Source organism: Gymnodraco acuticeps, unplaced genomic scaffold (assembly GCF_902827175.1).
Source record: "Gymnodraco acuticeps unplaced genomic scaffold, fGymAcu1.1, whole genome shotgun sequence".
Classification (NCBI taxonomy): domain Eukaryota; kingdom Metazoa; phylum Chordata; class Actinopteri; order Perciformes; family Bathydraconidae; genus Gymnodraco; species Gymnodraco acuticeps.
Genome location: NW_022992205.1, coordinates 649,921 through 664,767, shown reverse-complemented (window position 1 = coordinate 664,767; position 14,847 = coordinate 649,921). Strand labels below are relative to the sequence as shown.

Here is a 14,847-nt window from a genome sequence, read left to right as displayed (position 1 = left end):
TTCCAGCTGTAAAGTTGTAAATAATGACAACTGATTTGAAGAAATAATAGTGGTGTCTTGAAAAGGGCTAAACAGGATGTTTCAACTCTTAAACAATATTTTAGCAATATATGTTCACCCATTTACGTATAACTTTAGGCAACTGTATACGCCCTCTTCATAACTGTTTTAAATTGTGTCCCACTTTTAGTCACATAGTGTTCAGGCCGATTGGAGTATTTTGCAATCAAATCATCATTCTTAATTAAGTTGAGATACCCCACTATCTTTCCATGTCCCCATTAGAGACTTCGTAAGTACCCCCTGGAGTACAAGTTTGTGAGGTAACAATTATCTTTACTCAAGAGCCTGTGATAACTTTACATCTCCATAATGTGACCACTCACCCTGTCACAAAGGTCAACATGATTTATAAAACTGGAAACTCAAAACTTTCATAGGAGAACAAATAAGGCCAAATGATGCAATCAGTGTGTAAGATCCACCCACTGCTTTCATTATGATCCAACTGCTGTCACCATTGTGTATTTGACCAACTCAAACCTAGTGTGCACTTTATTCAGTGAACACTGAATGAAGCACACCCTGTTCTACTGGTTTTCAAACCCTTTATAATGTGACTCTCTCATATCTGCTGTCTTTATTAGATCATCAGCTACCAGAGGCTGCACAGTATTTGGTCTGAAATGTACTTTCCAAACGTTTTAACGGCAGTCTATAGGAACTTACATGAGACAAACTACAAGAATAATATATTTAAATGGTTAGAAATAATTAACTTAAATAATTACACAAAGCTTCGTATTTCTTTTTTTCTTTAATTTGTTAAAGGGGCCCTGTTATACTAATGTTCAGGTTCATATTTGTATATTAACATGTTTCCATGCTTAAATATTCAAAAAGCTCTTTATTTATTGTGCTGCAGCATCTCTTTTCACCCTCTGTCTGAAACCAGAGCCCAGTCTGCTCTGATTGGTTAGCTCTTGGTCAACTGCTTTGAAATGTCGCTCCTCTTAGCATTTTACGTACAATGTGTTGGAGCGCTAGCCAATAGAAGTCTTCAATAGTGAACAGCAGGGGGGGGGGGGAGAGTGTGGGAGAGAAACTTTGGGATTTTAGCCTTAACAGACTATTTACATGCACAAAAATCTCTATAACACATTACAGGAAAGGGAAAACCACAAAAAGCATAACAGGGACTCTTTAATTTTTTTTTTCTGAGTTACAGTAGTCTTAATACGGACATTGCATAGATCAACATCAAAATAAGTGAATAGTACCCTTCTCGTTTAGTTATAAGAATAAAGGCCTGTCACTTTAATTTGGTCATCGTGTCTTCAGCTCAGTTGAAGGATTTCATAGCTAAAGTTGAAAAAGTACAAAAGGCACAAGGTAGCTTCTAAAGCGTGACATTCAACAATTTTGTGTTAAAAAAATAATTCCTGTGCTTTAAGCACTTCTGTACCATAGAGAAACATTTGAAAATAATACTGCATACAAGAATAATGACATTGTAATAGTTCACAGAGCAAAGATAAACAGACAGTAACCTAATATCTGTAAGTGCCACGTGTAAAAATGACTCAATTGGAAAAAACTAAACAGACTTAACAGTTCCATTCAACGCCTCTCTTCTAGAAATACTAGCCAATACAGTAACACAGCATGGGAGAGGAAGCAGTGTTTCCTCTGTATTTATTCAGCAGGGGAGTGCCAGCTCAGCAAAAAAACTAAACAAAAAAACAGCAACCCTTAAAGAAAAAATGGAAATTATTTTGTATTCTTAAGCCCAAACGGAGGTAATGATTCACTGTATAAAAAGTATTACATTTTTCTGGAGTCCAAAACAGATTTACTTAAAACAGGGAAAAATGTGGAATCGATTGTAAAAAAAAAGAAGCCCCCCTAGCACCGTGCAGACTCAGTAAGCACGGACCGCTGGCTTTGTGTCCTGGGCCTGGTTGAAGGGGTTGGCCGGGGTGGGGGGCTCTTCCTGTTGGTCAATGGACTGGTAGGCTTCTCTGTCTCGTGATACAGTAATGAAACCTGCAGAGACGAGCCAAAGGTCAATACACTGAACCGCTGACGTGCAAAATGTATTATTCATAGTCATTTCAAAGCACTACTCAAATATGTTGCAATATAGATAGTAATGTTTGCACAAGAAAGGTATTCTAAGAAAGCCTTAACCCAACTTCCTTTTTCTTGATTTCTACAATGATTTCTTTAAAGTAAGGGGCATAAAAAACCTCTGTTGAAATTCCTCCAATTTCATCACTCTTTTTACAGTACTGTCTGATAAATTGCTTGTTCTGTCGGTAATAAAGAGAAATTGACCACAGTAAAACCTTGTGAGCAGAATCCTTTAATCCACTACAAAACCTGTGCATGCAAGTTTCTCTGTGCCTAAAAGACTTAATGTTAACATAAATCATTATGATTGTTTAACGAAAGGCAGTATACTGACATAATCCATCTGAAAAGTCTCCCTATGATACTCCCAAACAAACCAGAATAACAATGTAATAGTTCAAAGGCCCGCTCACTTTAATGTCTGCATGGCCCAGAGTCCTATAACTGGGACTAACACAATGCGGATCAAACAAGCACTTTCCTTGCAGAGGGCATGGATGATTTGCACAAATATAATATGTTAATTGTAATAATTGTGCATAACTGAGGAGGTTTTTTTTTTTTTAAATGCATCATGTTGCTCAAGAAGCCTTTTATAACTCACTCGTATTGTGCATTTTAAACAGGTCACATTCGTTGTCTATAAGTCGACATTTTAATTAGGCCTATTTTAGAATGTGCACCATCATGCGGCTTTGCTTTAAATATATGCCAACAGAATCCACAAACACAAATGAGGCGTCTGGAGAGTGATTTGAATAAAACATGGGCACATTTAAAGAAACATATAAACACATATATACATAGACATGTAAACAAACATACTGTAAACAGGCAGGTATGTGAATGTAATGAGGACTGATGGAATTGACAGATGAATAAATATAAATAATTATGAAAATAAAGATTGACATTAACAAGATAAGTGGGAAAGAAAAAAAATATAACAAGAAATGTAATTTTTTCTGTCCTGCAGCCTGATTTGCAATCTTACTTCCTGTTGGGAAGAGGGTGGAAGAGGATGATTGGAGAAGAGAAAATGGTAAAAAGGAAGAAGCCAGGAATCAATAGCGGCGGCCAATAAATGCACTGTCAGCACTATCCGTAGTGCATCGACTGTCCACAGAGGTCTCAAAGTCTGAGAGGTCAAAGGTCGGCAGTGGAGAAGAGAAGAGACACAAGACACATGGTCAAATAATAACAGGAAAACAAGACAACACAGAACAATTATATGACAAAAAACATGACAGCAAGACATACGGTGAGGTTTGAAATGACGACAAGCAGGGAAACAAATTCTTACACATGAGGATTCACAGGTCAACATTGATAGAATCGACCAATCAAAATAAAAGTAGTAATTGACACATTGGGACCATTATTTCAACAGATGAGCAGGCTTCTCTGTCAAATGTTCTGTCTGAAATGTAGACAAATATTGGCAGCTAATTAACATAACTGAGTTGGTTAAAAAGTCCACAGGGTAGCTAGCTAGCATTAGCATTACAGTACAGATGGTTGAATGAAACATTTATGATTTGTTATTTATTTCCTTCTAACTATAAAAAAAACAAACAGGAATGACAAATGAAACGCTAGCTCGGCTCTGTCCCCAGTGTCCTATGTTTGCTTGAGCAATGGTGCATTGGTATTTCAGGGTAGCCAGCTAGCGTTAGCATTACATCACGGATGATTAACACAAAAAACATTAACCCTCCTGTCGTGTACGGGTCAAATCTGACCGAACAACTATTTTCTTCAATCATAATTATTGCGTTTAACATTTGATTGCCTCAAGGCCTTACATGATGTCCTTCACAGTAGGCATTTGAATATAGAACAATTGCTGATCACCACTTTCATTGAATTTTAGATTAGTCAACTTTGTTCAACCTATGGTGTTCCCGGTCAAAAAATGAACACGACAGGAGGTTTGAAAAATGTTAGTGTGTTATTTATTTCCAACAAGTTAGTTGGAATACTTACTATCAAAACTACAAGTTTTTGTTGCTATTTAAGGGATCTGACAGAATCACAATACCAAAAGATAGCTCAATATCACTCAAGAAGCATGCATACAAATATTAAAGATAAAACTTAGAAATAACACTATTTACAAAATACACATCCAGTAACAGTACAGTTTAGCGATATAGCATCCAGGTGAAAGTATTAAAGGTGGAAGTATAGTATATATTACACAGCTATTTACAGTAAATATATATAATACACATAAGGAGTATTGCACAACAGGAGTGTTAAAGTCTTGTTGTTATATATGTGTGGGGGGTCTACCAGGGACCATAGTGGTTGTAAAGTCTGACCGCTGCAGGAGAGAAGCACCTGCGGTACAAAGCTTTTACTAGAAAATATTAAGAGCTAAGGGCGCTGGGGAACAAAAAGATGACCCCGTAGTGTAAGTACTACAATGTAGATGTGCTAGTCCTGAACTGAGATTTTCTTAACACCACTTGTAACCCCACAAAAAAAATGGTGTTAGCTAATGATAAGCTAACCTATCTTACAGTGAATAATGTTGTATACTGTAGTTACAAGCTAGTTAGCTTGACATGCTAACCTTTACACAGCTTACATTAGAACAGGCACACACAGTTAAAACCATTCCTTATGATAAAAAATGTGTTTAGGTTTGGGAAAGGCAAAAAATACAACTAATACAAATGTTATGCACAGTGCTTCAGCATGAAGAGAAACTCAAAGCCTGACATGCATGACATGCTAATTAGAATCTGAGGAAGTGTTAAGTGAATGCTTCATTTAAAGTTGAACGGTCAGTCTGACAGACTCTATTGTATTGAATTTTTTTAAAACGCCTGTGCAATTTCAACCAGTTTAAGAGGGCCGCCAGTTACCATTCAGAGATCGCTGTAGGCCTGCATCAAACACTCACTCTCATGCACCTGATTGCCCGTTTCCCAGAGTGCTCAGTGCAGCAGGGAACCATCTTAATGTCAGCCATGCAATCAGACAGCAATTAAAACACACATTGTTTGAAACTAACATTAGCTGCACTCATCAGTCACCTCACAGCCAATCACCCTCTAATGCAGTGGTTCCCAACCTGGGGAACAAGCAATACATGATTGTCACTAAAAGCCTTGTCTCTACATTACAATAAAACATACAAAATAATTGATTTATTCATTTGAATAAAAATTCAAGTTAGTAGCTAATAAAGGCATAAAAAGACAGACATTTATAATTCTTTGTTTAATAGAAATGTTTCTTCTGCCCGTAAAGCATCCAAACCAGGCTTTTCTGGATAAGCACCTTTTTAAAACATAGTCATTGTCCATGCCGGTTTCAGTTGGATTATTCGTCACAGTTGCTCCGATCAGATCGGTCTCCTCCATTTTGTAGATTATTTACGACTTTTGAATCCACATAAACACATCGGCAAAATCCGGCTTACTTTGAGCATGTGTTTTAAACAGTTTAATGCCTTTGTGAATTGTTTGGATGCAGGAGAAATGTCCTTACCTTTCCTAGAATGTAATGTAATACATTACTATTTTAGCTAGTGATATGACAGTTTAAAACAAATGAAACCTTGTTTCATTTTGTAATATGTGTTCTTCTCTTCATGAAAGCAAGAAAAGCTCACTAACTCAAAGCTCCTTGTATGAATCCATTCTCAACACTACCATGAAATCATTAACTACAAATGATGAATACTACCACGTGTGGTTAATCCATATAGATGAAGACATGAGTAACATTTCAAGGATTCAAGAGTCACAGCTCAGTGGGATTCCTGATTGGAAAGCTCTCAGCAGAGCGAGTCAAAGTCCCAAAAATCTATGGCCACACGTTGTTAATCACAGAAACACATCTCCTGACTAGTCAATGGAAGAAGTGTACTTATCATTTGTTTGCCTACAAAGAGAGATATATAGTGTACACATAAAGTCAATGGTCAAGAACATTACAAAATCTCTATTCCTGTACACACATGGTACATGTTCCTTTCACATCAATCTTGTGCTATTTTTGGGCGATCATGGCAGATCATAAATTGTACCCTACTGTTGGTCTAATATAATGTTCCTGCATGCAGTATACACCGGTGGCCAGGGTGACACACAAATGTTATAAACAACTCATGGAGCAATGATGTCCTTGCCCGGGACGAACTACATTTAGAGTCTTGTGACTGAAACTAATTAGTTTGACTGTGGGATCATCTGCCACTGGTTTAGCACAATCCCCCTCCAGTGTGCTGCACTCGGCAGGGCTTTCATGACAAACAGCATAAAACAATATAGAGAGGATATCTAAGCGCCTCTGGACACATGCATCACTCAGTACATTTAGCTTTGGTCAGACTCAGGCCTGGGAAACTTGTAAAACCATTATTTCTTCATGATTCTGAAAATATGTTTAAAATATTCCTGGCACCATGAAGCCTCCTTTTGTTATGTGATCAGTTTTGTACTATGTCATCTACTCCTCAAAAGAGAAATAGATAACACTTTGGTTCTTAAATAAACAATATTTTCCAGAGTGTTGCGAGATAGCATCAGTTCTCGCTGTAAAAATCATATTTTTGGAGTGTTTGATGTCTTTATCAGATCTGAAAACCTAACTCTTCTTCATAAGAAGCCTTTTAAGTGGCATTTCAAACCTTTCCCCAATTGTCTGAAAATACCTAATGTAACTATAGTATCTCATCTTGCAGCACTTACCAAAGTTAACGTTGTAATCTCCTCCACGCTCGCGATACATTTGGTAGACGAAGAAGCAGGACGCAGGTTTAAGCAGCAAGCTGAGGATGGCCATTCCTGCGCTGAAGCGAAACACGTTCCTTCCACTCTCTGCAGCGAAATCATTTATCGGGTAAAAGATGCCGAAATGGACGATGTCGGTCACTATCGTCACGAACATCCCAACCAGGAAACTACATGGGGAAACACAAAGAGGAAGACTTCTTAACGGACATGGATGATATGTCAGGCTTTTACTTTTAGTAGTAGTTTCATGCTCTCAAGTGCCAACACATCTTGGTAATTATACCCAAGGCAATTTATTATGCAAGGAAAACTAAGACAGACATTTCTGAAAACCTGCGATAAATTAGATAAAAGACACTGATTTATCTATTGCCTTTATTATCTCGGACAGCCACATCTTTATTATGGGATCACACAAAATTGCTGCTGCTTATTTTTCATAATGGTTCTTTACTTATGTGTCTCTATAGTATTTCGTTTTTTCACTTACGTGTCATTGTCTCTATATTTATTATGTTAGCTTACTCTTTATTGTTTTGCCTAATGCTGTAAATGTCCCCGCTGCAGGACTAATAAAGGCTTTCTGATTCTGAATCTTTAGAAACTTGACAAAGTAGAGGTTAAGCCTGGAGTTATATATCAATTAATAAGCAGTAGGGAGAAAGCCGGACTATCTCTCATCTTTATACTTTAGTTGATATGACTTTGAAACTGCATCTTGATTCACAAAAACTTCTGTGCATTATTTATTTGTTGCCTTTCTTTTCAAACTTTGGCTGGCTCAGCCCAAAAGACTTTCCTCCCTGAAGGACCAGTGGACTTTAAAGTACACAAAGCAAAAGTTTCCCCCTTGGGTTTATCCCAAGGCATGGACACTCAGAATCATTTACAGTCAGAGGTGTCATTGAGCGAGACACCAGACTGAAATTTCTCTCTTTACCCTCCAGCTGTAGAGTATTTGCTTCGGCAGGAACTCTTTCACAGCCATGGAGGTCTGGGGTCACTTTCACAAACGCAAACTTGGACTAAGGCTTAGATTGACCTTATAGTCAGACTTAAAAATTAACGTCTTAATTGATGCATACCACATATGTCATTTTATTGTCTTTCTTAAAGGGGACCTATCATGCAAAATGCACTTTTGTACGTCTTTTATACATGAATATGTGTCCCCGGTGTGTCAGGGAACTCATCAAGTGTCAGAAAACACAACCCTCTCTCTTTTCCTCCATACCCAAATCTCTAAAAACGGGGCTGCAACGGAGCTGATACAGACTGATCCAGATTTGAAATATCTCTGACGTCAGAAACGAGGAGCTCCACCTATATGGGCAACTCTCCACCTATCAGGAGGAAACAGCCACAGCCATTGCCGTTCGAAAGCGCTGGAGACGCTGTAGTACATATGCCAGGCCTGTAGGTGGCGCTGTAGTCTGCCACAAAAGCAGCGAAGAAGACTTCTCAGATTCAGCCCTTGCAAAAACAGGGCTAAAAAATAGCAAATAGAGCGAAATGAGGCATGGCTAAAATGCATGATTTGTTTGGTATTTTGAAAAAAAAACTTTGCAGACATGTTTTATATAGGTATGGCCCTACAATATGTGTTTCAAATATAGCATGATAGGTCCACTTTAACCCATTTACCCAAAGACAGTGGAAAAATGCTAGAATATTTGTTCATAATGGTCTAATCTCTTGAAATCTGGCATTAACATACTTAGTATCGAACAGGAACAGTATCTAACAACTGAAAATGTATTATATAACATGGAAGAAACACCCTTTTATTAATAGCCAAAGTCAGTATTTTGGAAAAAATAGGAAAAACACAAACATTTTGTTTAATGAATCTCTCTATATGAGGTTTGTTTTGCATAAATGTGCCTATATTTGATGTTAAACTTTTTACGAGTTCATGTACATCAAATACTTAATTGTGATCATTATAGTATCTGGATAATTAAGACTAACTTGCCATGAGTTCTGGGTAAATTAAGACATTCTAAAACAATAGAAACATGGCTGACCAAGCTGCACAGAAAACATTTGTCTGCAATAACATTACAAAGACATTTATTTACTAGGAAAATTCTGCAAAGAGCGTAACAACCCAAAAAACGTCCTGTAGCATTAAATCTCAATGCAGTGCAGACCTGTAGCAGAGCTGAGAGGCTGTGATGTGTCAGAGCTCAGTGCGTCGGCTAACCCATCAATCAGACTCAGGATATTTCCTTCAGGCAAACAAAAAGACGGACGATGTATCCTCATTGCTGTGCATTCCCAACAGGTAACTGCACTCTGTGAAAACTCTTTCCCTTCCTATTACTCGCTCCAATACATTGTTAGCAAACCGTTGTATCCATGATTGTACAGCGTAAGGGTAGGGTAGTACACTATCTACTATTTCGGGTTAACATATCGGATTACATTATTTCATTCTATGCTACATTTGCCCCTGCTGACTTTGTTATTGGGATGTTGCTGTGTTTCCAATCCTTAGCATTGAGTTTGGAGAGTGAAGTGTTATCCCACCTTATAGAAATGACAGCAAAAAGAAGGGAAATACCACCTAATAAATTGGCTTTAGACTACAGACCTGCCTGGAACATGTGTGTGAATCGGTGCACCATGAAAGCCACGGTTACTGCTGAACCAAAGGAAGGCTATTTTTCGTCAAAGGGATGCTCACAGATAGTCCTACATTCCACAGACAAATAGGTTAGCACGGATACGCATTGCTGCGCCTATAGTTAGACTCCTGTGCGCCTCACATGATGTTTGCAGGAATCGAGGTGAAGACCCACCATGAGCACGGCATCGATGGAGTCCCTCTGTGCAATGGCCCACACCCCGATAGCAAACACACTGAAGTTCACCCAGGCATAGGAGGTGGGAAGCCACGCCATGCACCCCCTGCAGAAAACACACACATTCTACAGTCACATAATAACAACAAGAATATATTTGTTTAGAGCATTTTTCAAACTTAAACAAACATAGAGTGCTGTCCAGGTTAAACTATTTACAGATTCAAATGTAAAAGAAAACAAAAAATCAAGAAGAAAAAATTTCAAGCAGCTCAGAGCCCATACATAAACAGATTGAAACATTTTAGTTTCATTTAAAAATCTTAAATCCCAAGCTCCGCCATCAGTGCAACATGCAATACTCTTTAGACAAAACTAAATACAGAAATAAGGAAGTAAATTATGCAATAAAAATACTACAACTGATACAATGGTGCAAAACTGTGATGATATATAATGTGGATATGTGGAATAAACACATGTAAAGATGAACAGTGATTTCTAAACACATGTGAGTGGTGAGATGAAGATGGAGTTACGTGCAAAATAAAAGTAATAGAAATACATAAGGAAAGGCTGTGGAGGTGAAAGAGAAGCCAGTTGTAAATCATTCTCTGTGTGAACGTGTGTGTTTGTGTGTGCCCAAAGAGGAGAGAAATTCCTCAGGTTTGTGAAAGAAATCCTGTGCTCACACTCACCATACTGTAAGCAGCCAGTGCACCAGTACTATGGCCTGCAGAGAACAAGAGACAAGTGTTAGAAAGACTAAAAAGGGTTGTGATTACCTTTAGTCTATAGCGCGTCAGGCTACAAACAATCCAAAGAAATTACAGTTTCGACAGTCGTTTAATCTTCTAAAACTCAAAACATTTAGTTTCTCCAACTTCTCTACTGTGAGTCTTTTCTCTGAAGTCATTGTTAACCTCACTCTTTGGGTTTTGGAAATAGGTTAAACTTTGAAATTTATTTCACTATCTTCTTACAATTTAAGACCTTAGGATTTATTAAGGAAATTAAAGAGGAACATCAACATGGGATGTAGCCCTAATTCAGTCTAAAGCATGTAATCATTAAGTATTCAAAGCACAAGTGCTCCTTTACTTACACTTTCATATCTTACTTTCTGAGTTTTCACATCACATGTTTAAGTCCACATTTCTGACTACTTTTGAACTGTTTAACCTTTACAAAAATACAATACAGGCATAATTCAATTGAATGTTTCTCCCTTTTAAGAGGGACAGGGACATATTATCCAGGCATCAGGTCACATATTATAGAACAGTGTTAAAACAGAACACATAGACAGCTTAGAAATAATTGACACGGTAATATTTAGTTTGAGATAAATATTTTTAAATCATTCAGATCTCAATACTGAGCAGATTCACTGATGTGTTTCTAACATCCAATGCCTTTTATAATATGGTCTTTCAACAGGCCTGCTGCCCAGTGCCCATCAATGTAAGCAGAACTGTATACAAACAACTAATCTCCTGGGTAGGGTATCTCCTGATTAACTAAACTCTTCTACTCCAATTAAAAAACAACAATAAAGCACCAACAAAAGCACAAGTCAGTAGTTTACTGTGGTGTGTCTCAGGCAGGTAGTTGCCACACAGAGGAATTACCAATTACCAACACAGTTGACATCATCACGCAAGTTAACACCAGTCCTCGTTAAACACTGCACTCCTCCTGCAACACACACACACACACACACACCTCCAGCCTCACCTTTAGATTAATGGCAGGGATTTCCATCACATCAGCTCTTCCTGTACCGCTTCACTGCTGCTGCCACTTGTTGATGGTGCTACATGAAAAACTGCGGCAGATTGTTTCCTCCACAAACTTCTCTCCAAAACTCCTCCTCCCTTCAGATCAGCCTGAAAACACAAACCATGTGACAGCAGCCTGACTGCTTCCCATGTGACTCCCCCCCCCCCCCCTCCCCCACGCAGTCTGCGTGATCTGCGTGTAGGGAGGCCTGATCAGAGTACCTCGAGCCTGAAATATCTCCTCAAAGCAAAGCACTTAGCAGCTAGCTCGGAGCTAGCCATGATGATTGTGGCATACAAGATATTAAACAAATGGTATTCAAATTACAGACATGGTGACCTTTAAGTTTATAATGCCTACTCAATGATTCACCCATCTTCCAAACTCAATTTGAATATTTTGAAATGTTTCTCACAGCAAATATTGCGACTCATTTAGATAAATTAATCACAAAGCATGTAATTAATTAGAGTCATTTTTGTAAATGCTTGACAGCCCTAATTATTTGTCAATGCCTTTAAATCCATGTATCAGTGATCAATACAATTTTATTTTAGCATGTTGCTTAAATCTTTAAAGCAGGAGCCTAATTACGCAGCTCTCAACGGCTCAATTAAAGAAATATGAACCTAGTAAATGAAGATATAATTCACCTATGTTTAGCCCTTCAACAGTGTTCCAGTGCTGGAATTGGGCCGGTACTCACCGGTACGCAGTACCGGCACTTCTGGTTCTGACCCATGGAGTACCGGCACTTCTTGCTCAGTACCGGCATGCTGGCGGTACTCCGGTACTCATGCACCGTGCCAGTACTCAACACTCTCCCGCCGTTCTTATTATACATCCATATATATATATACAGCCGCCCGGTACTCAGTAGATGCGTCATGAGGTGTCGAACGGACATTCTCATCGCTCTAACCGCTGGAGTTTCACAGCGGCTGTCAGCTGTTTACTCCTGTCATTCAAACAGAACGTGCTGGAGAGGGGGCGGGGCTTATCTTCTCCATGTAAATACTGTGGTGGAAACGACTATGTCAAAATTAACCTATTTGACCGTGATTTAATAGTAATACACGTTTCAAAATAATAATAATAATAATAATAATGCCGAAGTAACAACATACTGAAAACTGTTAGTAAAACCATGTTTTAATGCTTTACAATTTACATACCTAGATGCACGTGTGTTGTGTTTATGCAGTGCAACTCCCACCCAGTGGGTGGCTATGTAGAGTGATAGAACAGAGCAGGCACGCCCCCGAGAGAAGGAAAGCAAGTCACGTCACAAATTAGCATTTCTAAAATGTTAGCTTGGATTAATAAAAGTGCAAAAAGACAGCGGTTGTCGCCGGAAGAAACTTCAAATACAGAGAATGCTGTGCCTGTGTTGGAAATTGTGTCTGATGGGGAGCTTTCTTTGGTTGGTCCTCCTGCTCCAAGTTCTAGTGCATTAGCATTAGCACTAGCTCCGCCGCCTCCTCCAGAGCCTCTAACGTTAGCTGCTGCTGGCGCAACTGCCACCACCAACACCGGGCAAAGCGATGCACCTGACTGCTGGACAACGGACCAGGTGCAATATTTTTGCAAGACCAATGCATGGCTCCTTCTTAAAGATAAGAAGCTAGGATGTCGGATATGCAGAGATGTCAAATCTTTGGGAATACACACTGGACAAGGACTGAAACTGTCAACTGAATGGGGTGAGTGTGCAGTGTCTCATTTGGGTGTTGACAAGGGCAAACAACAAGCTAGCCTGAGAAAAAAAAATCAAAGAACATAAAGAATCATAAGCCCATGTAAAAGCTGCTGACATCCTTACATCTGCTTCACGTGAAACTATTCAACATCAAGTGCAGTCTATGCATAAATCTGAATTAGACACCACTATCAGAGTTTTTCGAACGGCATATACAATTGGCAAACATAGCCGGCCATTCACAGACATGCCAATTGATTTGAATGTACAGAAACTGAATGGGCTGAACGTGGGCAGGGTTTTGCACTCCAATAAAACCTGTGGCGAAATCATCGACCACATAGCTCATGAGCTGAAGAAAAAAATGGCAAAAGACATTACAGAAAACCAAAGAAAACTCTGTGTTTTGGTCGATGAATCTACCACTATTAGTGGTAAAACGGTGCTTGTTGTGTGTCTTCGCTCAGCATTAGCTGATGCTGAGCCCGAAACGTTTTTTTGGGAGCTGATCGAGTTGGATGGAACAACGGCTGATGACATCACAAAGGCGTTAATGGAGTGTCTTGGAAGAGATTTTAACGAGGACTTTTTAGGTCAGTGTTTCGTTTCTTTTGCATGTGATGGGGCTTCAGTCATGCTAGGGAAGAGAACAGGCGTTGCTACCCAGTTGTGTAGTAAATTCCCAAGCCTGTTTGTGTGGCACTGCTCCAATCATCGTCTAGAGCTGGCAGTTGGGGATGTGGTCAAGGAGGTCTCAGGGCTCAATCATTTCCAGATCTTTTTTGACAAACTCTATTCCTTGTTCCATGCCTCCCCCAAAAATCAGAGGCAGTTAGCGCAGTGTGCGCAAGCAGTCGGACAGCGTCTCCTGGTGATAGGGCGTGTTTTGTCCATCCGCTGGGTGGCTTCAAGTGAAAGGAGCGTCAGAGCAGTCTGGGAAAACTACCGAGTGCTTCCTGATCACTTCACAAATGCTGCAAACGACACGAGCAGGGATTCCAGAGACAGAGCAAAGTACAAGGGCCTGGATGATGTGCTCACATCTGCAACGTTTGTCAGCAATCTGGGACTGATGTACGATGCGCTCACAGAGCTCAGCGACCTCTCTCGGCAACTCCAAAAAAGAGAGATGACACTGCCTACAGCAGATAGGCTCTTAACTCGAGAAATACGAGTTTTTGAATCCATGGGCACCATGCCTGGCCCACACATGACTACAGTTCATACAGCTCTAGCTGAGAAGTCCTTCAAGGGTGTTGCCCTGCGTGAGAATGGCAGGCTTGTACAGATTCATGCAGGTCAGTTTTTTCCGCAGTATGGTAGAGAATCTGAGACACAGAATGACTTCCACAACCTCCTCTCATGTCAGCACAAGAGAAATCCCATTACATGGCCGGGAGGCCCGGGACAATCAGCTAATCCAGGACATGAAAGTTATCCATCCTGGAAGTTGGCCTGAAGAGGAGTTAGACGTACAGTATGGGGACGTAGAGGTGCTACGTTTGTGCGAAGTGCTGAAAGTGGACAGAAGAGAGACTGTTCAGGGCTTTCGCGAATACAAGGAAACCAGGGCATCCCGTACACCTGCTGCCATGGAGCCTCTACTGAAAGCAGTCCGAACCATCGCTGTCTCCACTAGTGAGTGTGAGCGGGCATTCAGCTGCATGAACGATAT

The 14,847-nt window shown here is 39.6% G+C and overlaps 1 protein-coding gene across 1 annotated transcript; it reads right to left on the bottom strand.

The window, feature by feature from the left end:
* Positions 1-1,186: 1,186 nt before the first annotated feature.
* Positions 1,187-11,619, bottom strand: agtrap (angiotensin II receptor-associated protein). Its single transcript, XM_034205644.1, has 5 exons — positions 11,429-11,619; positions 10,390-10,424; positions 9,689-9,797; positions 6,840-7,050; positions 1,187-2,046 (listed from the first exon to the last, which is right to left on the bottom strand). The coding sequence occupies exons 1-5, from the start codon at positions 11,453-11,455 to the stop codon at positions 1,922-1,924; spliced, it is 507 nt and encodes a 168-aa protein (XP_034061535.1). The 5' UTR covers positions 11,456-11,619; the 3' UTR covers positions 1,187-1,921.
* Between the last annotated feature and the right edge of the window lie 3,228 nt (positions 11,620-14,847).

What these genes read in the sequence shown, in the direction of transcription:
- agtrap (XM_034205644.1), bottom strand. Translation starts at nt 11,455, where the DNA reads ATGGAAATCCCTGCCATTAATCTAAAG. An exon ending in CACTGGCTGCTTACAGTATG is followed by an intron (nt 9,798 to 10,389) that starts GTGAGTGTGAGC and finishes TGTTTTCTGCAG; the next exon opens with GGGGTGCATGGCGTGGCTTC. An exon ending in CCATCGATGCCGTGCTCATG is followed by an intron (nt 7,051 to 9,688) that starts GTGGGTCTTCAC and finishes TCCCCATGTAGT; the next exon opens with TTCCTGGTTGGGATGTTCGT.